Source organism: Myotis myotis, unplaced genomic scaffold (assembly GCF_014108235.1).
Source record: "Myotis myotis isolate mMyoMyo1 unplaced genomic scaffold, mMyoMyo1.p scaffold_m19_p_13, whole genome shotgun sequence".
Taxonomy (NCBI): Eukaryota; Metazoa; Chordata; class Mammalia; order Chiroptera; family Vespertilionidae; genus Myotis; species Myotis myotis.
In genome coordinates, this window is record NW_023416317.1 from 17,014,490 (window position 1) to 17,030,180 (window position 15,691).

At 47.2% G+C, this 15,691-nt stretch overlaps 1 protein-coding gene across 2 annotated transcripts in view; it reads right to left on the reverse strand.

Annotated features, from left to right (window-relative positions):
- Positions 1 to 6,769, reverse strand: part of CACNA2D3 (calcium voltage-gated channel auxiliary subunit alpha2delta 3) — an 809,032-nt gene extending 802,263 nt beyond the window's left edge. For both annotated transcript variants that reach the window (XR_004971472.1, XM_036331880.1), the window contains exons 1-2: positions 6,540 to 6,769; positions 5,809 to 5,890 (exon numbers count right to left, since the gene is read on the reverse strand). Coding sequence is in view for 1 of the 2 variants with exons in the window: in XM_036331880.1 (XP_036187773.1) it covers positions 5,809 to 5,890; positions 6,540 to 6,661 (204 nt within the window). In the remaining variant the exon portion in view is untranslated. The remainder of the gene's footprint in view (positions 1 to 5,808; positions 5,891 to 6,539) is intronic.
- Between the last annotated feature and the right edge of the window lie 8,922 nt (positions 6,770 to 15,691).

Genomic DNA, 15,691 nt, shown 5'->3' on the forward strand with positions numbered 1-15,691 from the left:
AGCAGATGTGCTGGCTATGCAGGTAAAAATCCCCCAAAACACATCAGCTATGCAGATGCCTAGTCTGCTAAGGGTGGGGTGTGGCCCAGGTAGAGGACTGTGTCAAAGAGGGGCCCTTAAGTCTGGCTTTACATTTCAGACACAACCCCCTCTCTGTCTCCTGGTCTCTAACTGCTCAGGAAAAGCAAGGGACAGCAAGCACCCTCCTCTTCCTCTACCTCATTTTCTTCCCTTGAAGGAGAAGTTGACTTTAGTGGACCAGAGAGGGCTGATGAAGATTCTATGTGTTGCCAGGTATGAGGAACTTCTCTCGTTGAATGATGCATAAAAGCATCACTAGAGTCACTGGAGGTGAAACACGGGCCACGTGTCTCTTGTATAAAAATTACATTAAAATGGAGGAGGGGGAGGAATCTCATAGGCAAATTCACAGACTGGCATTTCTAACATCTATTTCATTTTTTTCTCAGTCTTAGCCATAGCAAACCTCTAAGTCACATCATAGTGTCCCAGGAACACACAACCTGTGGACTCCGGAGCCAGTTCCAACAAGTACTGTGACTGCAGAAGATGAGGGCGGTGCCTGAAATAAATGCCTCAGAGGTGCGTGCTTGGATAAAGAAAAGGGCCACTAGTGGGCACCTGCAGTGGGAAATCTGGATTAATGACAGACCTGACGCAAAGGATCCCTGTGAGGATGTACGCTTCTCTAAGCCCAACACCCCAAGCCATTCATTGACCAGCATAAGTGGGGGCACTAAACACCACGTGAGGATCAATCAAAAACTGAAAAAGAAAAAGGCTGAACCCCTAACTTGCACTTATTTGAATACAATAGACCACCTGGTAGGTGCTCAGGGTAATGGTTTGATTCATCCTGATATACAGGTATGTCTTTATCACAGACTGGAAACATCAGTTGTGCTTGCCTGTGCCTGACAGATTTCATAATTATCAGGTGGTTTGATATTCATGTGTTTGCCTAACAGCACCCTGGTATTAGAATACATAAGATAAAATACAATATAAAAGAAAACCCAGTTTGATATCACCATAGTAATTGATCACAATTGATTAGCACATGGAAATAAAAGTCTGAAGTTTGCCTCTGACAAGAGCACCATGCCTACATTTTCATTTCCCTTATCTGACTAGCATGTGGAAATCTGAGGAAGAGGCTGTAGCAGTTCCTGATGAGAGAAAAAGCAGAGCAGAAGTATACCTGGCAGAAAAGAAAAAATTTTTTGAGGAAAAAGAAAAAGAAATGAACAAACGGGGTTCAAACCAAAACTGAGCAAAGCCATAAAAAAAAGAACTTTCTCTGAACAGCAAGTGACCATGTACCAGCTTATAGATGCAAGTAGATATATGCCTGGGGAAGATGCTCACACTGAATTTTAACTGGTTTACCCTGCCCTGCTAATGTCCTGATGCCTGGGCTAATGACACCAATATAAACTGCCCTCAAAGTTTGACAACGGTCATTTCCGCCCAGCCGGTGTGGTTAAGTATTGACCTATGAACCAGGAGGTCACCGTTAGATTCCAGTTCGGGCACATGCCCGGGTTGTAGATGCGATCCATAGTAGGGGGTGTGCACGAGGTAGTGGATCAATGTCTCTTTCCTTCTCCCTTCCTCTCTCTAAAAATGAAAACATATATTTTTTTAAAAGTAAAAGAAAGCTGTCATTTCCGAGATTTCAAGACTTTAAAAAATAATCCACCAGGGAAAAGTCCAGTAACTGAAGTGGTGCCGTGACTTAAAGCATAGGCAGCATAGGGTGAATGCATTAATCCTGCAGGATGACAAATAACTATTTATTCAACAAAAAACGCTCAGCTAAGTGGCACCTCCCCCATAAAAGCAATCTGTAGGGCGAGCTTGAGGCTTCCTAAGGGCAGCAAGCACTGCTCCCCAATTCCTGACAAGTGTCTACTCCTATTTAATTATTCAAACATCCATCGATTCCCACATTGATAAAAAAAGTCATAATTATCAAAGTGGCTTAAAGAGCCAGCCTTTTACTTTGCTGACTCTGCCCTGTGGAAAGAGACATCAAGTTTGTGTATTAAAGCCGCTCTCTCGATAAATAGTTGATAACACAAAAACCTAGTTGTGCATTCCAAGAAGGGCTGTAAGGGGCATCCAAGGTAAATGTCAATGCTTTCCCAGCATTACTGCCACAGACACACATTACCTATATTTCTGCTGTGTATTTATCACAATTCTGGAAAATGCAATTGGAACCCTTCGTTTCCATGAACAAGCATTCCCTGAATGCAGGACTAAATAGAATGAAACACCCAGCTCCTACCAAATTGTCCCCAAGGAGGATGAAATGAGAATCATGCCAGTTTAATGCCTTTTCTTGTGAATGTTAGGGCTGGGGAGCCCCGGAGTTTAACAGCCTAGGTTATCTGACCTACTAGAATGCCTCCCACTGAACCCCGGTATTAGAGGGGTAATGAAGCCATGCCTCCCCCAAAGAACCCAAACAAAGCACATTCTTTGGGGAAAATGAAGCGAGATGGAGGAGCTGAATCCTGGCATGAATATGTCTAATAGGAAAGTTAATTAAAGGGTGAAGTGAATCGAAACCCCTGCAGTATCTGCAGCTCAGGAAGGCAGCATCCAGGCACACAGCCACATACCAGCACCTTCCTTCCCGGGCCCGCGCTCCTAAACCACAGGATGGCCTCTCAAGATTCAGTCCAGCTCCAACATCCAAGCCCCACGTTCCCCCATTCTGTACTGAAAACACACAACTTCGCTAAAACACGGACTACTGCATTTTATAAAATAAAAGATTTCCTCTTTGTATGGAACTAATAGGTTGCTATTCCTGTGCTCAGCAAAGACAAAAAGGAGGGGAAAAAAATAAAAAAAGTCTGGCAATGAATAACTAATACATTATCATAAGCTAAAGTAGAATAAGCCATGGTATGAAATATAGAAACAATTAATGTAATAGTCTCCTGTCTGAAGCCACAACAATGAGGCACATTATTAACTATGTGTATTTATGTTGAAGTCAGTGATAATTCTGCTACCTCCCATTAAATTACCTAATAAGAACCTATTACCAAAATGGCAGTTTTCCCTGTCCTCAAACACCTTAAAATAGATGGCCAATTATTACTTAACTTCTACTCACAATAACTACTTTATAAAGTTTTTGCCTTAGTGCAAAAAGTCCTAAAGTCCCATGCTAAAAATGAGCATACTACATCCCTCACAACATGAAGTGTCAATTAGAGAAACTACACAATAGAGTACATACAATTATACAGTGGCCTGCAGCATACCTCACTTAACTGAAATTCAAGGTTCAGTGTTCTTGCCTTAAAAATGTAATTACAGTCTATTATGCAACACAGTATTGTCACCTTTGAGTCCTCTTAATACAGTGTTAATGCATTTTTCAACCAAGTTTTCTCGGTCATTTTGAGAGTATTTTAACTGTTAAAGATGCAATGTTGCAATAGAAGAATGCAGAGAGTTTTGACTTAGAGGAGTAATTTCTCATGCAAATGGCCAGAAACTTGAAAATAAAGAAGAGAAAGGCAACCGACTCCTTGCTTTTCCAAATGATGCTATGCCTCCCACACCCCGAGCACCTCGGATCTTTTCTCATTCATCCTCTGAACTCTCTGAATCAGTGTTCTTTGCTAATTTTTAAAATAGTCATAGTTGGGGGCAATGGAATAAGACGGCCAAAAGATAACTGCAAAAATGGTCCCCAATGTGCATTGTCTAATGTGCCCTGCCCATCATTCATGGAAGTATTTGCCTAGCAAGCCAAAGCCCTGGGTACCTCAGGACTCCATGGCCGGTGATTGCAATCCAAGAGCGAGAGCAGATACCCGTCCTGGACCCTAATTCTAAGCAACACCTCACCTTCCTCGCATCAGATTACCAAATGCCAGGCAACAGCAAGAACTGACAACAAAGCCATAAACAGCTGGAAATAATTATACAATTGTCAAGCTGCAAAGATGACAAAAGCAAAGCTAGGCTTGTGAATTCACTATCAGAAAGGATGCTGATGAGAAGGTAAGAGAAGCATTTTAACTGTTTCCAATTTGCTATTATAGAGAAGCCAATAATATGGTTGATGGGGTTTTGTGCAGTGTGTGAATGTGTGTGTGTGTGTGTGTGTGTGTGTGTGTGTTTTCACTTCAGAGAGAAGAAAAATATATATTTCATGTGTTCCTACAAAATGTGAGATAGAAGATATGTAAGCACAACTAAGAAAACAGTCACAGGCTCTGAAGTAATGCTTTCAGAGTTGCTACAACTCCACTACAACATGCAGATGAAAAATATTTCTTTAAAGTTATACAAATATTCTCTTCTTTAAAAGCATAAGAAAAATATACAGACAATGCGATAGTCCAGAATTCTCCACATAACACATCTGACACATGGGCAAAATGCCAAGGCAGGGTACAGACTGGTCCAGAGTAAAAGAATACGAGCAAAAGACGCAATCCTTACAAACTGAGAGAAGGTTCACAGGTATGCAAATTGTCATCGTCCATAAGGGTACATCAGAGCCTCAAATTTTTATCAATGCCTTTAATTCAATGAACTCCTTCCCCAAATAATGGAGTTGAGCAAACAATCTGCACAGTTTAAAAGAATATGGCTATTGGCAGTTTTTAAACCAGAATAACATTCTATTATGGGCTGGTATTTTATTACAATATTTAAATTTCATGTGACAAACTGTTTCATATACTGTCCCAAAAAATGCTACTCTCTAAAGCGGTATGCCATAAATAAAATACGTACTTGGTTACCAGGCAGCATGCATAACACATATGTTACATTGGCCCAAAAAGCACATTTTAAAATGCTTAAAAGTTAACTTAACAATTTAAGCTGTTTGTACCCATTTTCAGAGAATTATCCCCTCAAGGCCAATTTTGTTTTCTATCTTTAAGAGAATACTTGGATTAATCCTGTTGATTTGTTAACTTGAAACTCTTTTAACCCCTCTAATCTCTCATTCCCAGACCTTTTTTTTCCCTTTCTTTTCTTCTTAGAGAGGAGGGCAAAGGACCATATATCACACACTGTAATTTTAAACATAATGCTGTCTGTTTGAATTAAAATTGATGCCGCTCCTGATAAAAGCCTAATAATCAATTCTCCATTCTCATTACTCTCCAGAATTATATGGATGCAGACCAATTTCTTAAGTTTGCGGACCCCTCTCCCAGGTTATTACCCTGCAGTGCAGCTGAGTGGAAAGATAACCATATTCATTCTCCTTATCTGTAATGATGTAATGCATCCCAGCCCTGGGTCTAGATGATTGGGGAATAATGGGATTGTACAACTGCAGGGATGACAAACAATAGTGCAGCGTCTCTCTCTGATCCACTGAACCCCAGCCTCACAGGCAGGCGAGGTGAAAGGCACCACCAAATAGGCACAGAATCTGGACCCCTTGGATGAAGTTAGCATTTTTTGGCCGAGGAGCATCTGCTCTTGGCACTGAAACGGCAGTACCGACACCAAGAGGAGAGCTGTGCAGAAGCACTGAGTTTCAGAGCCCGGCCAGGACAGTGCCTGTGAGTATCCTGCTTTTCTTTGTGTTTAGAATCAAGTGTCATCTAAAAATAGCCAGCTGGTAGGGAGAAGTCACGGCACAGGGCATTGCCAAGAAACCGGGGATCAGGGACACCTCTGCTAACTGATGCTGCCGGGGTTCACGTTTGTTTGGAAAACTAAAACTGCCTCCATTTTCTGTGCTGGAAAAAAAAAATCCTCGCTTGCTTCCTGCCACCACAGAAACCTTACCTTTTGCAGAAGCTGGGAGCCGGAGTACTTAGCAGCAATGGATTTTATCTCCCCGCCGAAAGCCGAGGCCCAGAGCTTCACCCTGCAAGGGAAAAGGGCACAGGAACCAATGTAACCCCCGTGTCACAGCCAACGCGCACGCACAGGCACCCGCGGGCTGTGGCTGAAGGAGCCGGGAGAGAGATACACAGGAGAGGGGGCGCGCGGGGGGGCGGGAGGGAATGAAAGAAAAAGCACCAAACTGCAGAGCGTGGCGCGGGAGGGGGCATGAGGGGGGTCACATAGTTCAAAATGTGCAAAGTCTCCCAGGCTGTCTGAAACGATCGCTGGGTTTTATTTGAATAATCGCCCGAGAACTTACCCACCCCAAATGGGCATCACCTGGCCGATACTCGTCGGAAGAAGCCCACCCATCCTCCTCCCCAAAAAGAAGTGAAGGTGGCAACGACGGGGTAAACAACCGGCCCATGGAAGTTGGGTTCAGTAAACAGGCTTCAAAGTTGGCGCTGTCACTTGAGGTGAGCCTCTCCAGGTCCCACTCGCCAGCCCGGGGGTCGGGGCTGGAGGGTCCCACCCCAACCTCTCCGCCCGCCCCGCTCCGCTCCTGGAAGGAGTGCAGGTGCGAGAGGCGAGGCCGACGCCAGCAAGACCTGCCGGCCGCACCTGCCGGCGCCCAAACTTGAGCACAGCAGGTCGCGGGTCCCCTCCCCGGGCGCGGGAGCTGCACTTACACGGAGAGCGGGATCTGCTGCTCCGAGCGCACCGCGGCCCCCAGCGCGGCGTAGAGGAGCGCGGCGGCCAGGAGCGCCCCGGGCCCCCGGGAGGCGCGGCGCGGCCAGCCCGGCCCGGCCATGCTGGGCTCCCTCCACGCGCGGCGGCGGCGACACGAGCGGCCGCGGGAGGTGCGCGGGGCGGCGGTGGGCTGCGCGCTGGGCTGCCTGCTCCGCGCTGCCCGCCTGCCTCGCGCGCCCAGCTCACTTGAGGAGCAGAAAAGGGAGCGGGCGGGGTGGGGAGAGGGCGGGGAGGAGGAGGGAGGGAGGCGGAGGGGGAGCAGGCGAGGAGGAGGAGGAGGAGGAGGGAAGCGCGCCTCTCGCAGCGGCGGCCGCGGCCCCGCCTCGGCGGCCCGGGGGAGTCCGGCGGCCACGGAGGGCGGGTGGGAGGCGCCGCGCGGGCGGGGACTCGCCAACTCGGGTGTCCTTGGCCGCGGCGAGCGCGCCCTGCCCCGCCCCGCCCGGCCACTGCGGCCGCCGAGTTGCTCCAACTCCGCAGTCCGCCGCCGGGGCGCGCCTCGGGCCGGGCGGTCCACGCCGGGGCGGCTGGGGGCGCCGGAGGGAGGCCGAGGCGGGCGCAGCGCCCTGCACTTGGCGGGTGACCGCTCCTAGCGGGCGCGCCGGGTCCGGGGCAGGGGCGGCGGGTCGGTGCCGCGGAGCCTAGAGATGGCGCGACCCCCGCCCGGCCGCGCAGTTTTCCTGAGAGAAGGCGGGTGAAGAAGCAAAAGTCTGAAGAAGGAGCCGGGTCGCCCGCGGGCGTTGGGGGGCGTTGGGGCTCGGGGCTCGGGGCTCCGGCGGGGCACGGCTGCGCGGCCGCCCGCAGCGCTCCTGGGCCCGCGGCGCTGGCGGGGAAGGCGCGGAGGGCGGCGCGGCCGCGGTGCAGGGAACCGGCGCGGGGACCGGCGGGCCCGCAGCAGAGCCGCCTGGACGCGCCGAACCCGGGCGAGGGCTTGCGAACAGCTGGCACTGGATGGGCCTGGCCGGCGTCCGCGGGGCTGCGGGAGTGGCGGGGCCGGGGTGTCCGGAGCGGGCAGGGAGCAAATCGGGCGCCAAGTCCTTCCGGACGGGCAGACTCCTTTGGTCTGGGAATGAAAGACCCCTCTGAGAGCCAGGGGTCCCCTACCGACTCGGACCCCAGCGACCGGCGGAGGCGCACTGGGGCGGCCCGCAGAGGAAAGGCGAGGTGAAAGAAGTCGGGGTACCCCCGGCGCCCTGAGAACCAGGCGTCCCCGAGGCCTCGGGACCCGGCTTTGGGGCCCCCTGGCCCCCGCGCGAAGTCTGGGGCGTGAGTGGGAACTTTGCGGAACCCTCGCGCCGGCCCGCAGTCAGGACGGACCCCAGCGAGGCTGAGTCATCCTGGACCAGCCGGCGCTCCAGACCTCGCGGGGTCCCCCGGCGGCCTGGGCACCAGGGCCTGCGTTCTCCTGCCCCCGCCTGCCACCTCAGCACCCTCAGCTTTCAGGGAAGGAAGGGGGGGGGGGGGCTGTGGCGTCTGCCCGGTGGTGTCGTCGAGGATCCTGCCCAGCAGTCCCTGGAAAAAGTTCCTCCAGCAGATGCTGGGCTTGATCTCAGAGGTGGCAGCGCGGGGACATGGGCCACTGAGGAGCCCCCCCCTCCCCAGGTTCCCGTGGGCCTTCCAGCTCCCACCTTGGGGCGCAGCGCGGGGAACAGGCCCCACCCAGGAAGCGCCAGGTGCGCCCTGCCCACGGGCAGTGTCTACAATCTCCACGGATGACTAACCGGTTATAATGAATTCTCCGCTTCTGTGCACACCTCCCATCTCAGGAAGCTTGCTAGCAGTTCCAAATGAAGCCAAGAGCGCCTGACCCCAGGGCAAGCGGTCGGGATGGCTTTGCCGCTTAAATGGGGGCTGAGAGAAAAGTAATTTTCCTGTCAGAACCCAGAAGTCTTCCTCCCCCCGCCAATGAATAAATGAGTGAGTGAGTGAAAGTATACTATCCCTTGGTAGTAAGACTCCAATCCATTACCTATAGGGTATCTACATAACACCCCTCATGCAATCCCTGATTTATCCAGTGATAGGATGGTGGGATGTGCTCAGAGACCTGCCTTCACAGAGCTAATACACTAGAGGCAGACAGGCTTGGCTCCAAAAGCCACCGTGATAAATGCATAATCATAAACTTGGACAAGGGGTCAAACATAGCATCTGACAAAATAGTACCTGTAGCAGCCAGCCATCCTATCGTCATCCCTATTCACTGATGGGAAAATTGAGGCACAACAAAAAATACAGCTTAGCCATATTTGAACAACTGCTGGATTGCTAGACTATATTGAGAGCCACCTGGGCACCAAGATCATGAGAACAGTTTATGGTGAAGTCATTATGGTCCACCATCCTGACCCAGGCATTAAACTTCACAGGCAACTAGAGAGTAACCAGGAGAGGAGCCCTAACACAGGGCATCACAGTCACAGGAGAGTGGCATCTTGAGCCTTTGAAACGTACACACAGACTATCTTCAACAGAGCATTATGCACAATACATTAAGGACGGATCCCACTAAACATGTCCCACTCTCTCAAGAATAAAAATATTTAAACTATCTGCTAATTAAATTCAGAACTCAAAAGTGTCACAAAAATTGGGGGTTTGTGCCGCCACATCAGGACAAGTGACCAGAAGCACCTCTCAATATGCCAAGTGCAACACTGGGCACTGGGTCCTACTTGCTACTTTCACCAAAACAAACAAACAAAAATTATATATTTCAATACCTAACTCTCAGTTGAAGCATTGAATCCAGCTAATGAACCTGCAGACGCTGTCCCAGCTGAGGATGCTGCACTTATCCTGCAATAATGAGTGGCTACCAGAGGGGTCTGAACAGAGTGAAACATGATGAAACAGAGGTGAATTTTTCAGAAACCTTCACCGAATCCTGGTCTATGGAATAGATTCCAGAGGAGACCCCACAGCAGCAGTCCTCAGGGCAGGAAAAGGCAGTGAACAGTTGGGACTTTTCACTTCCTCACAATGGCTGGGAGTCCTGCTGGCCTTCAGTGGACGAGGTAGGGCAGTGCCACACAAGGAAGAATTGTTCTGTGTCCCATGAGACTTTCAAATGTCCCACTGGACATTGGGGTAGGAGAAAAGCCTGCTTGTAATCACCTGAATCGAGAACTCAAGACCATTTTATATATAAACACAAAAGAGTGTTTGCATGGCTTTAATAAGCACTGAGTTTTCCAGGAATGCAACTACTGTGTAAATAAAGGGAAGATTTTCTTCTGTTTTGTTCAGAACCTTACCAAGGGGGTTGTTTGTTTGTTTTACCATTTTGGAAATCACTTCTCCAATGGCAACTGTGCTCACAGGTCCTGAATCACTAGCACATCAGTGTCAGTCTTCACTTGGGGTGTGGCATCCAGTTAGTCCAAATATAGGCACAAGCATCTAATGACTTCTTACATCTTGCAGTGCAGTCTTGCACGAGCATTTCACATAGTGAAGTACCTCTTATTATATTATAAATTGCTTTTATTTTATTTTATTTTATTTTACCAGATAAAGCATCATATTGATTTTTTCTTTAATTCTGACTTTGAGTAGGTTGTGCTGTCTTAGAATTTCATATCAGGATGGTAAAGGGGGACTTGGGTCTAACTGAGTAAGACCTACCACTCTGGATTACAAAGACGCCAACTACAAGACTGTGATGTTGCTGGTAGGGATACAAAATGGTTCACTCCAAAGAAGCAAAATGACAAATGCTTTAACCTTTGACCCAGCAATCCTGCCTCTGGGAATGTATCTTACAGTACTAAATGGCATACAGATAGAGTCATTCATTATCACATTATCTCTTATAGCGGAAGATTGGGAACAACCCGTGGTTATCAGTACAGAATTGGTTCAAGAAACTGGTGTATCCTCACAATGGAGTATTAGGCAGCAATTTTAAAAGTGAGGATACTTTCTACCTATGGATATGAAAGATCTTTAGCTTTATTAAATTTTTTAAGTGAGGAACTAAACAGTGTATACTTCATGCTGCTTTTGTGTAAGAAAGGGGGAAATGATACATATTTGTATTTGTTGAAAAACAATGAAAGGTACCAAGAAACTACTAATAGTTATTACCTGCTGAGGGATTAGGAAGAACAAAGTAGAGGGGATGAGTTTGAGAGTGGCATTTCTCAATGTTTATTTGTCACTTTCTAGCATTTGGATTTTTGAGTCATGTGAATGAGGTACTAGTACTTATTCAAAGCAACAAAATACAAATGTTCATAGCTCTGTAACAATTCAAATTCTGGGCCTGGGCTGGAGTGGAGAGAGGGATCGATCATTGGGAAGAAATGTGAGAAACACTTGAAGTCTTTGATCCCTACAGGGGTGGTTCTCAAACCCCCAGAGGTTCTGATTCAGTAATTCAAATTGGGGCAAGAAGGGGTGTGGGGATCTGTATCACCACTTTTGCAAGCACAAGGCTTCTCTCACTCAAGGTATAGTATAGAGCTTGGGCCCAAACAAACCTAAGTCCAGGTCATGGGTCACCCTCACACTAGCTGGGGGAGTTACCCAACCTCTCTGAGCCACCCTTTCTCAATTGCCAAAGACGGTAACCACAGAGCCATTTCCACGAAGACATGAGGAGAATGAAACGGGCTAGTGCAGCTAAATATTCAACAAATGTTGGTTACTACTTTCATTCTGCAAGCGTTGCTCCGGCTCTCACTTTGCCTCGGAGTGCCAAAGCCATGGAGCCCTTGGCTGAAGCCCAGTTTCCTTTCCTGCTTGACCATCAACTAACACTCTCTCTCTCTCTCTCTCTCTCTCTCTCTCTCTCTCTCTCTCTCTCTACCTCTCTCTCTCTCTATCTCTATCTCTATCTCTATCTCTATCTCTATCTCTATCTCTATCTCTATCTCAAACAGAACCCATCTCTCTGTGCCTATCGCACTGCCTGGCCCAGACTTCCATCATATCCTCTGTAGGATCCTTTGACTGATTCCTAATGAGGCATTCCTTCTAATGCAGCGGTTCTCAACCTGTGGGTCGCCACCCCTTTGGCGGTCGAAGGACCCTTTCACGGGGTCGCCTAAGACCATCCTGCCTATCAGATATTTACATTACGATTCATAACAGTAGCAACATTACAGTGATGAAGTAGCAACGAAAATAACTTTATGGTTGGGTCACAACATGAGGAACTGTATTTAAAGGGCCAGAAGGTTGAGAACCGCTGTTCTAATGCATTCTTTTTTAAAAAACAAAACAAAAATCAAATCCTAGGCATTCCACCGCTAGAGATCTTCCCATGGTTTCTGTTTCAAATTAAAATTCAGACTCCCTACCAAGGCTCCCAAGGCCCCTGCCTGGTCCCGCTCCGGCCTCACTTTCCATTCCCCCCCCCCCCCCCCCCTGCTCACTGTGCTCCAGCCAGTCTCCTTGGAGTTCCCAAAATGCTGAGCTTGCTCCCGCCTGGGCCCTTGCATGTGTTGTGCCCTCTGCCTGGATCACTGTTCCTCCAGATGGTTCCACGGCTTTATCTCACTGTATTCAGGTCTCTGCTCAAATGTCTCCTCCGTGGGGAGAACTTGGCCCTGACCCCTCCAGGTAAAAGAGAGGCACATACACTGGCTCTCACACATGCCTCTCTCTTCCCTCACCTTGCTGCATCTTCCTCCTAGCAGTTATCACTGCTGATAGAGTGATTTATTTGTTTACACTGCGCCTCCCCATTGGATGGGATGTGCCCATGTTCTTCATCATTCTGACTCTAATGTCTTCAGCAAGGACTTTAACATTATGGGGACTCAATAAACATGGGCGGAATGACTAGAAAGGACGTCAGTTTGAAATCCCTTTCTCCTAAGGTCCTGCTTATTTCCTTCCTCCTCAGGCTCTAGGGCACCTCACCCCAGACACAGGGCCTTTAAGAAGGCACTAGATGTGCCAAGAAGGAACGACTCAGGGAAGCTGTTCCTCTGAGGAGAAATCCTCAGTAACATCTCCGTGGGAGGATGCTGGCTGGAGGAAGACGAGAGGCAGAGACAAGGGAGATTTCTCAAGTTAAAAACACTATGAAATGCCGTGCTCAGTGCTGCTTTTTAAGCTGTCAGGGGGAAGGAACTTACTTGTCCTCTCCAGAATTCTGTTTACTGTGTAACCGTGACATTATTCCTAGTCCCTCAGAGGAGCTCGGGTGCAGATATGTGCCAAGGAGACCACTGCGACCACAGAAGAATGTTCTACCCCTGGGAGCAATTTGGACGTCTCTGAAATGCAGCCCTGGAGAAAGATGGCCCTGAAGCGGGTGTGGGCTCACTGTTCAATGCCGCTTGCATGGAACAGGCATTAAAGCAGCTTCAGCTGAATTCAACCAAACTAGATGGTCCTCGCAAACATTTCTAACTCTTCCACTGAATTGGGGGAAAAAAACAACAGGGCTTTTGAGTCCCCAACACAGAAAGTGGCAATGGGTGGGCATGCAGGTGCTTTGTATGAGATGTGCCCCCTCCGCCTAAGAGCCCTTCCCGACTGGGAGAAGCTTGTCCTGGGCAGTGGCACAGGCCCATCCCAGAGGAAGGTCCTTCTAGGAGCAGCTGGCTGTGGAGCAGCTCGCCCAAGCCTAGAACCTGTGGCCACAGAGGTCAGAGTTGGCTTGTCCACCCCTACTCAGGGGTGGGGACTGAGCTCGCAAGTCTGTTCTCCTCCAGCCCTTCCATGCCTACCCCTAACCCCATGATATGAGCCCTCACAATGGTTTACTGAATAAAGTGATTCTCTGTGCATGTATGTACATACATATATGTATGTATGTGCAGAATATGTCTTGGTATGAATGTATAATGTATTAGTATAATGTATCAGTATTGTGTATGTGACTGTGTGTGACTGCTTTATATGTATGATTATAAGTGGGAGTATATATAGGGTGCCCCCCAAAAATGTACACACTTACTTTGAATAATTATAAAGACAGTGTTTATTAAAGTACATTTCATTTTCAAAATTGAGCTATCAGCTCTTAAAGTGTGGACACATTTTTTTTGGGGGGGGACACCCTGTATATGTGATTCTGTGTGCATGTATGTGAATACATAAGTGTGCATGTGAATGCAATAATCATAACACTGCAGTCATCTTGTCTGCAAAAGGCAGTATGTCCTAGGGTAAGGCAGGCTTAGCATTCAATTAAGGAGATTCCTTTAAACCAAATTCTACCCTGAAGAACAGTGGCTTCACACTCACACAGCTACACTCGCATGCCTAATGGCATAACTTCTCAGCCACCATTCTCTGGGTAAGAAAAGAATGCTCATGTAAAATAAGGAGCTCTTAAATGAACAGTCGCAACATATGCTGAGGCTACTATTTTCGTTGTGATTTACATTTAAACCACCCAGCCAAATGGAGAAAAAGAAGCAAGTGTTCGTGCAGAACACACCTTCTAATTATGTGCATCCAAAGTTGCCTGTTTTCATAGCAGGCAGGTGCTTTCTGCAGGTCAGGGGTGTAAGAAAATGTATTTCCAGGATCAGATTAATTTCTATGGGAGTATCTTAAGAAATTACAAGGTTTGTAAGTGGCCACCAAATGGGAAGTGGTTAAATTAATCACAGTTTATCACATAAGGAAATGTCATAAATCCATTAAAAAGGATACGGTGATTCCATGGCTGGTGTTTCTCAGGTGGTTGGAGTGTCATCCTGTACACCAAAAGGTGGCGGGTTCAATGGGTTTGATTCCCAGTCAGGGCACATACCCAGGTTCTGGGTTTGATCCCTAGTCAGAGCACATTTGGGAGGAACTGATCCATTCTGTCTCTCTCTCTCTCTCTCTCTCTCTCTCTCTCTCTCTCTCAAAAAAATCAATTAAAAAAAAGAAAAAGGATAAGGTGACTTCTATGAACTGAAGTGCCCATATGGCAAGCTGTCAATGATAAGTGAAAGTCCAAAATGGAAAAAACAACAGGTTGTAGAACAATATGTAGTATAAACCCATTTTAAAAAAATAGATATAGGCATAGATGCAAGTATAGGGGTATATATCTATATATATAAAAGGCTAAGTGACCGACCGTACATCCATCCGACTGTCTGACCGACCAGCTGGTACATATGGCACGCACTGGCAATTTAAAAATAGATGTTAACTTGCACATTCACGATACATATAAAGCCCTCGCTGGCACCAATCGCACGCATGTGTTTCAATCTGTCATTGTCGATCATGAATTTGGTTGTTTTTGTTGACATTCTGAAGCTAAAAGAAAGCATCGTCATCAACAGAATATGTGTGAAGACCAGCCATTGGCACAATGTACCTCTGAAGCCAAAAGAAGCCAGCATCCCTATCTGACACTGGCCTCCCATTTAAATTCATTCGAACACAGTTTCCCATGATGCCAGCATTTGCGATGACTATTAATAAGTCACAAGGACAAACTCTAGACAGAGTAGAAATATTACTACCTGAACCCGTTTTCAAACATGGTCAGTTATATGTTGCTTTCTCTCAAGTTTGAAGAGCGTGTAATGTTAAAGTTAAAGTTGTAAATACTTCATCACAAGGGAAATTAGTCAAGCACTCTGAAAGTGTTTTTACTCTTAATGTGGTATACAGGGAGATATTAGAATAAGTTTAATCAATTTATCAGTCATAGTTTTTATCAATGTTGTTTTATATCATGTCTATTGTTATATCATGTTGTTATTGTTTATTAATCAATTTATAAATTATTTTCATGTACATTTTACTAAATTTCTTTAATCTCTGACACTGCTATTATAGAGAAAGGGAAAGTAGCAATATTAAAATATTTCTTCTAATTAATTTCCTTTCAATGTGCACAAATTTGTGCACCGGGCCACTAGTATCTTCTAATAATAAAAGTGTAATATGCTAATTAGTCCAGATGGCCGAACAGCAGAACAACCCTCCGAACAACCTTCCAGCTGAAGCCAGGGCTGTGAGGGCCAAGGCAGCCACTATGGCTGTGAGGGCCGAGCCCCTTGAACAAATTTCATCCATCGGGCCTCTAGTATAGTAGTATATACATTGAGTGGCCAGATTATTATGACCACCTGACGTTTGTAGGCAAATTAGCCATACACTGCATCATATGGAATATGGAAGC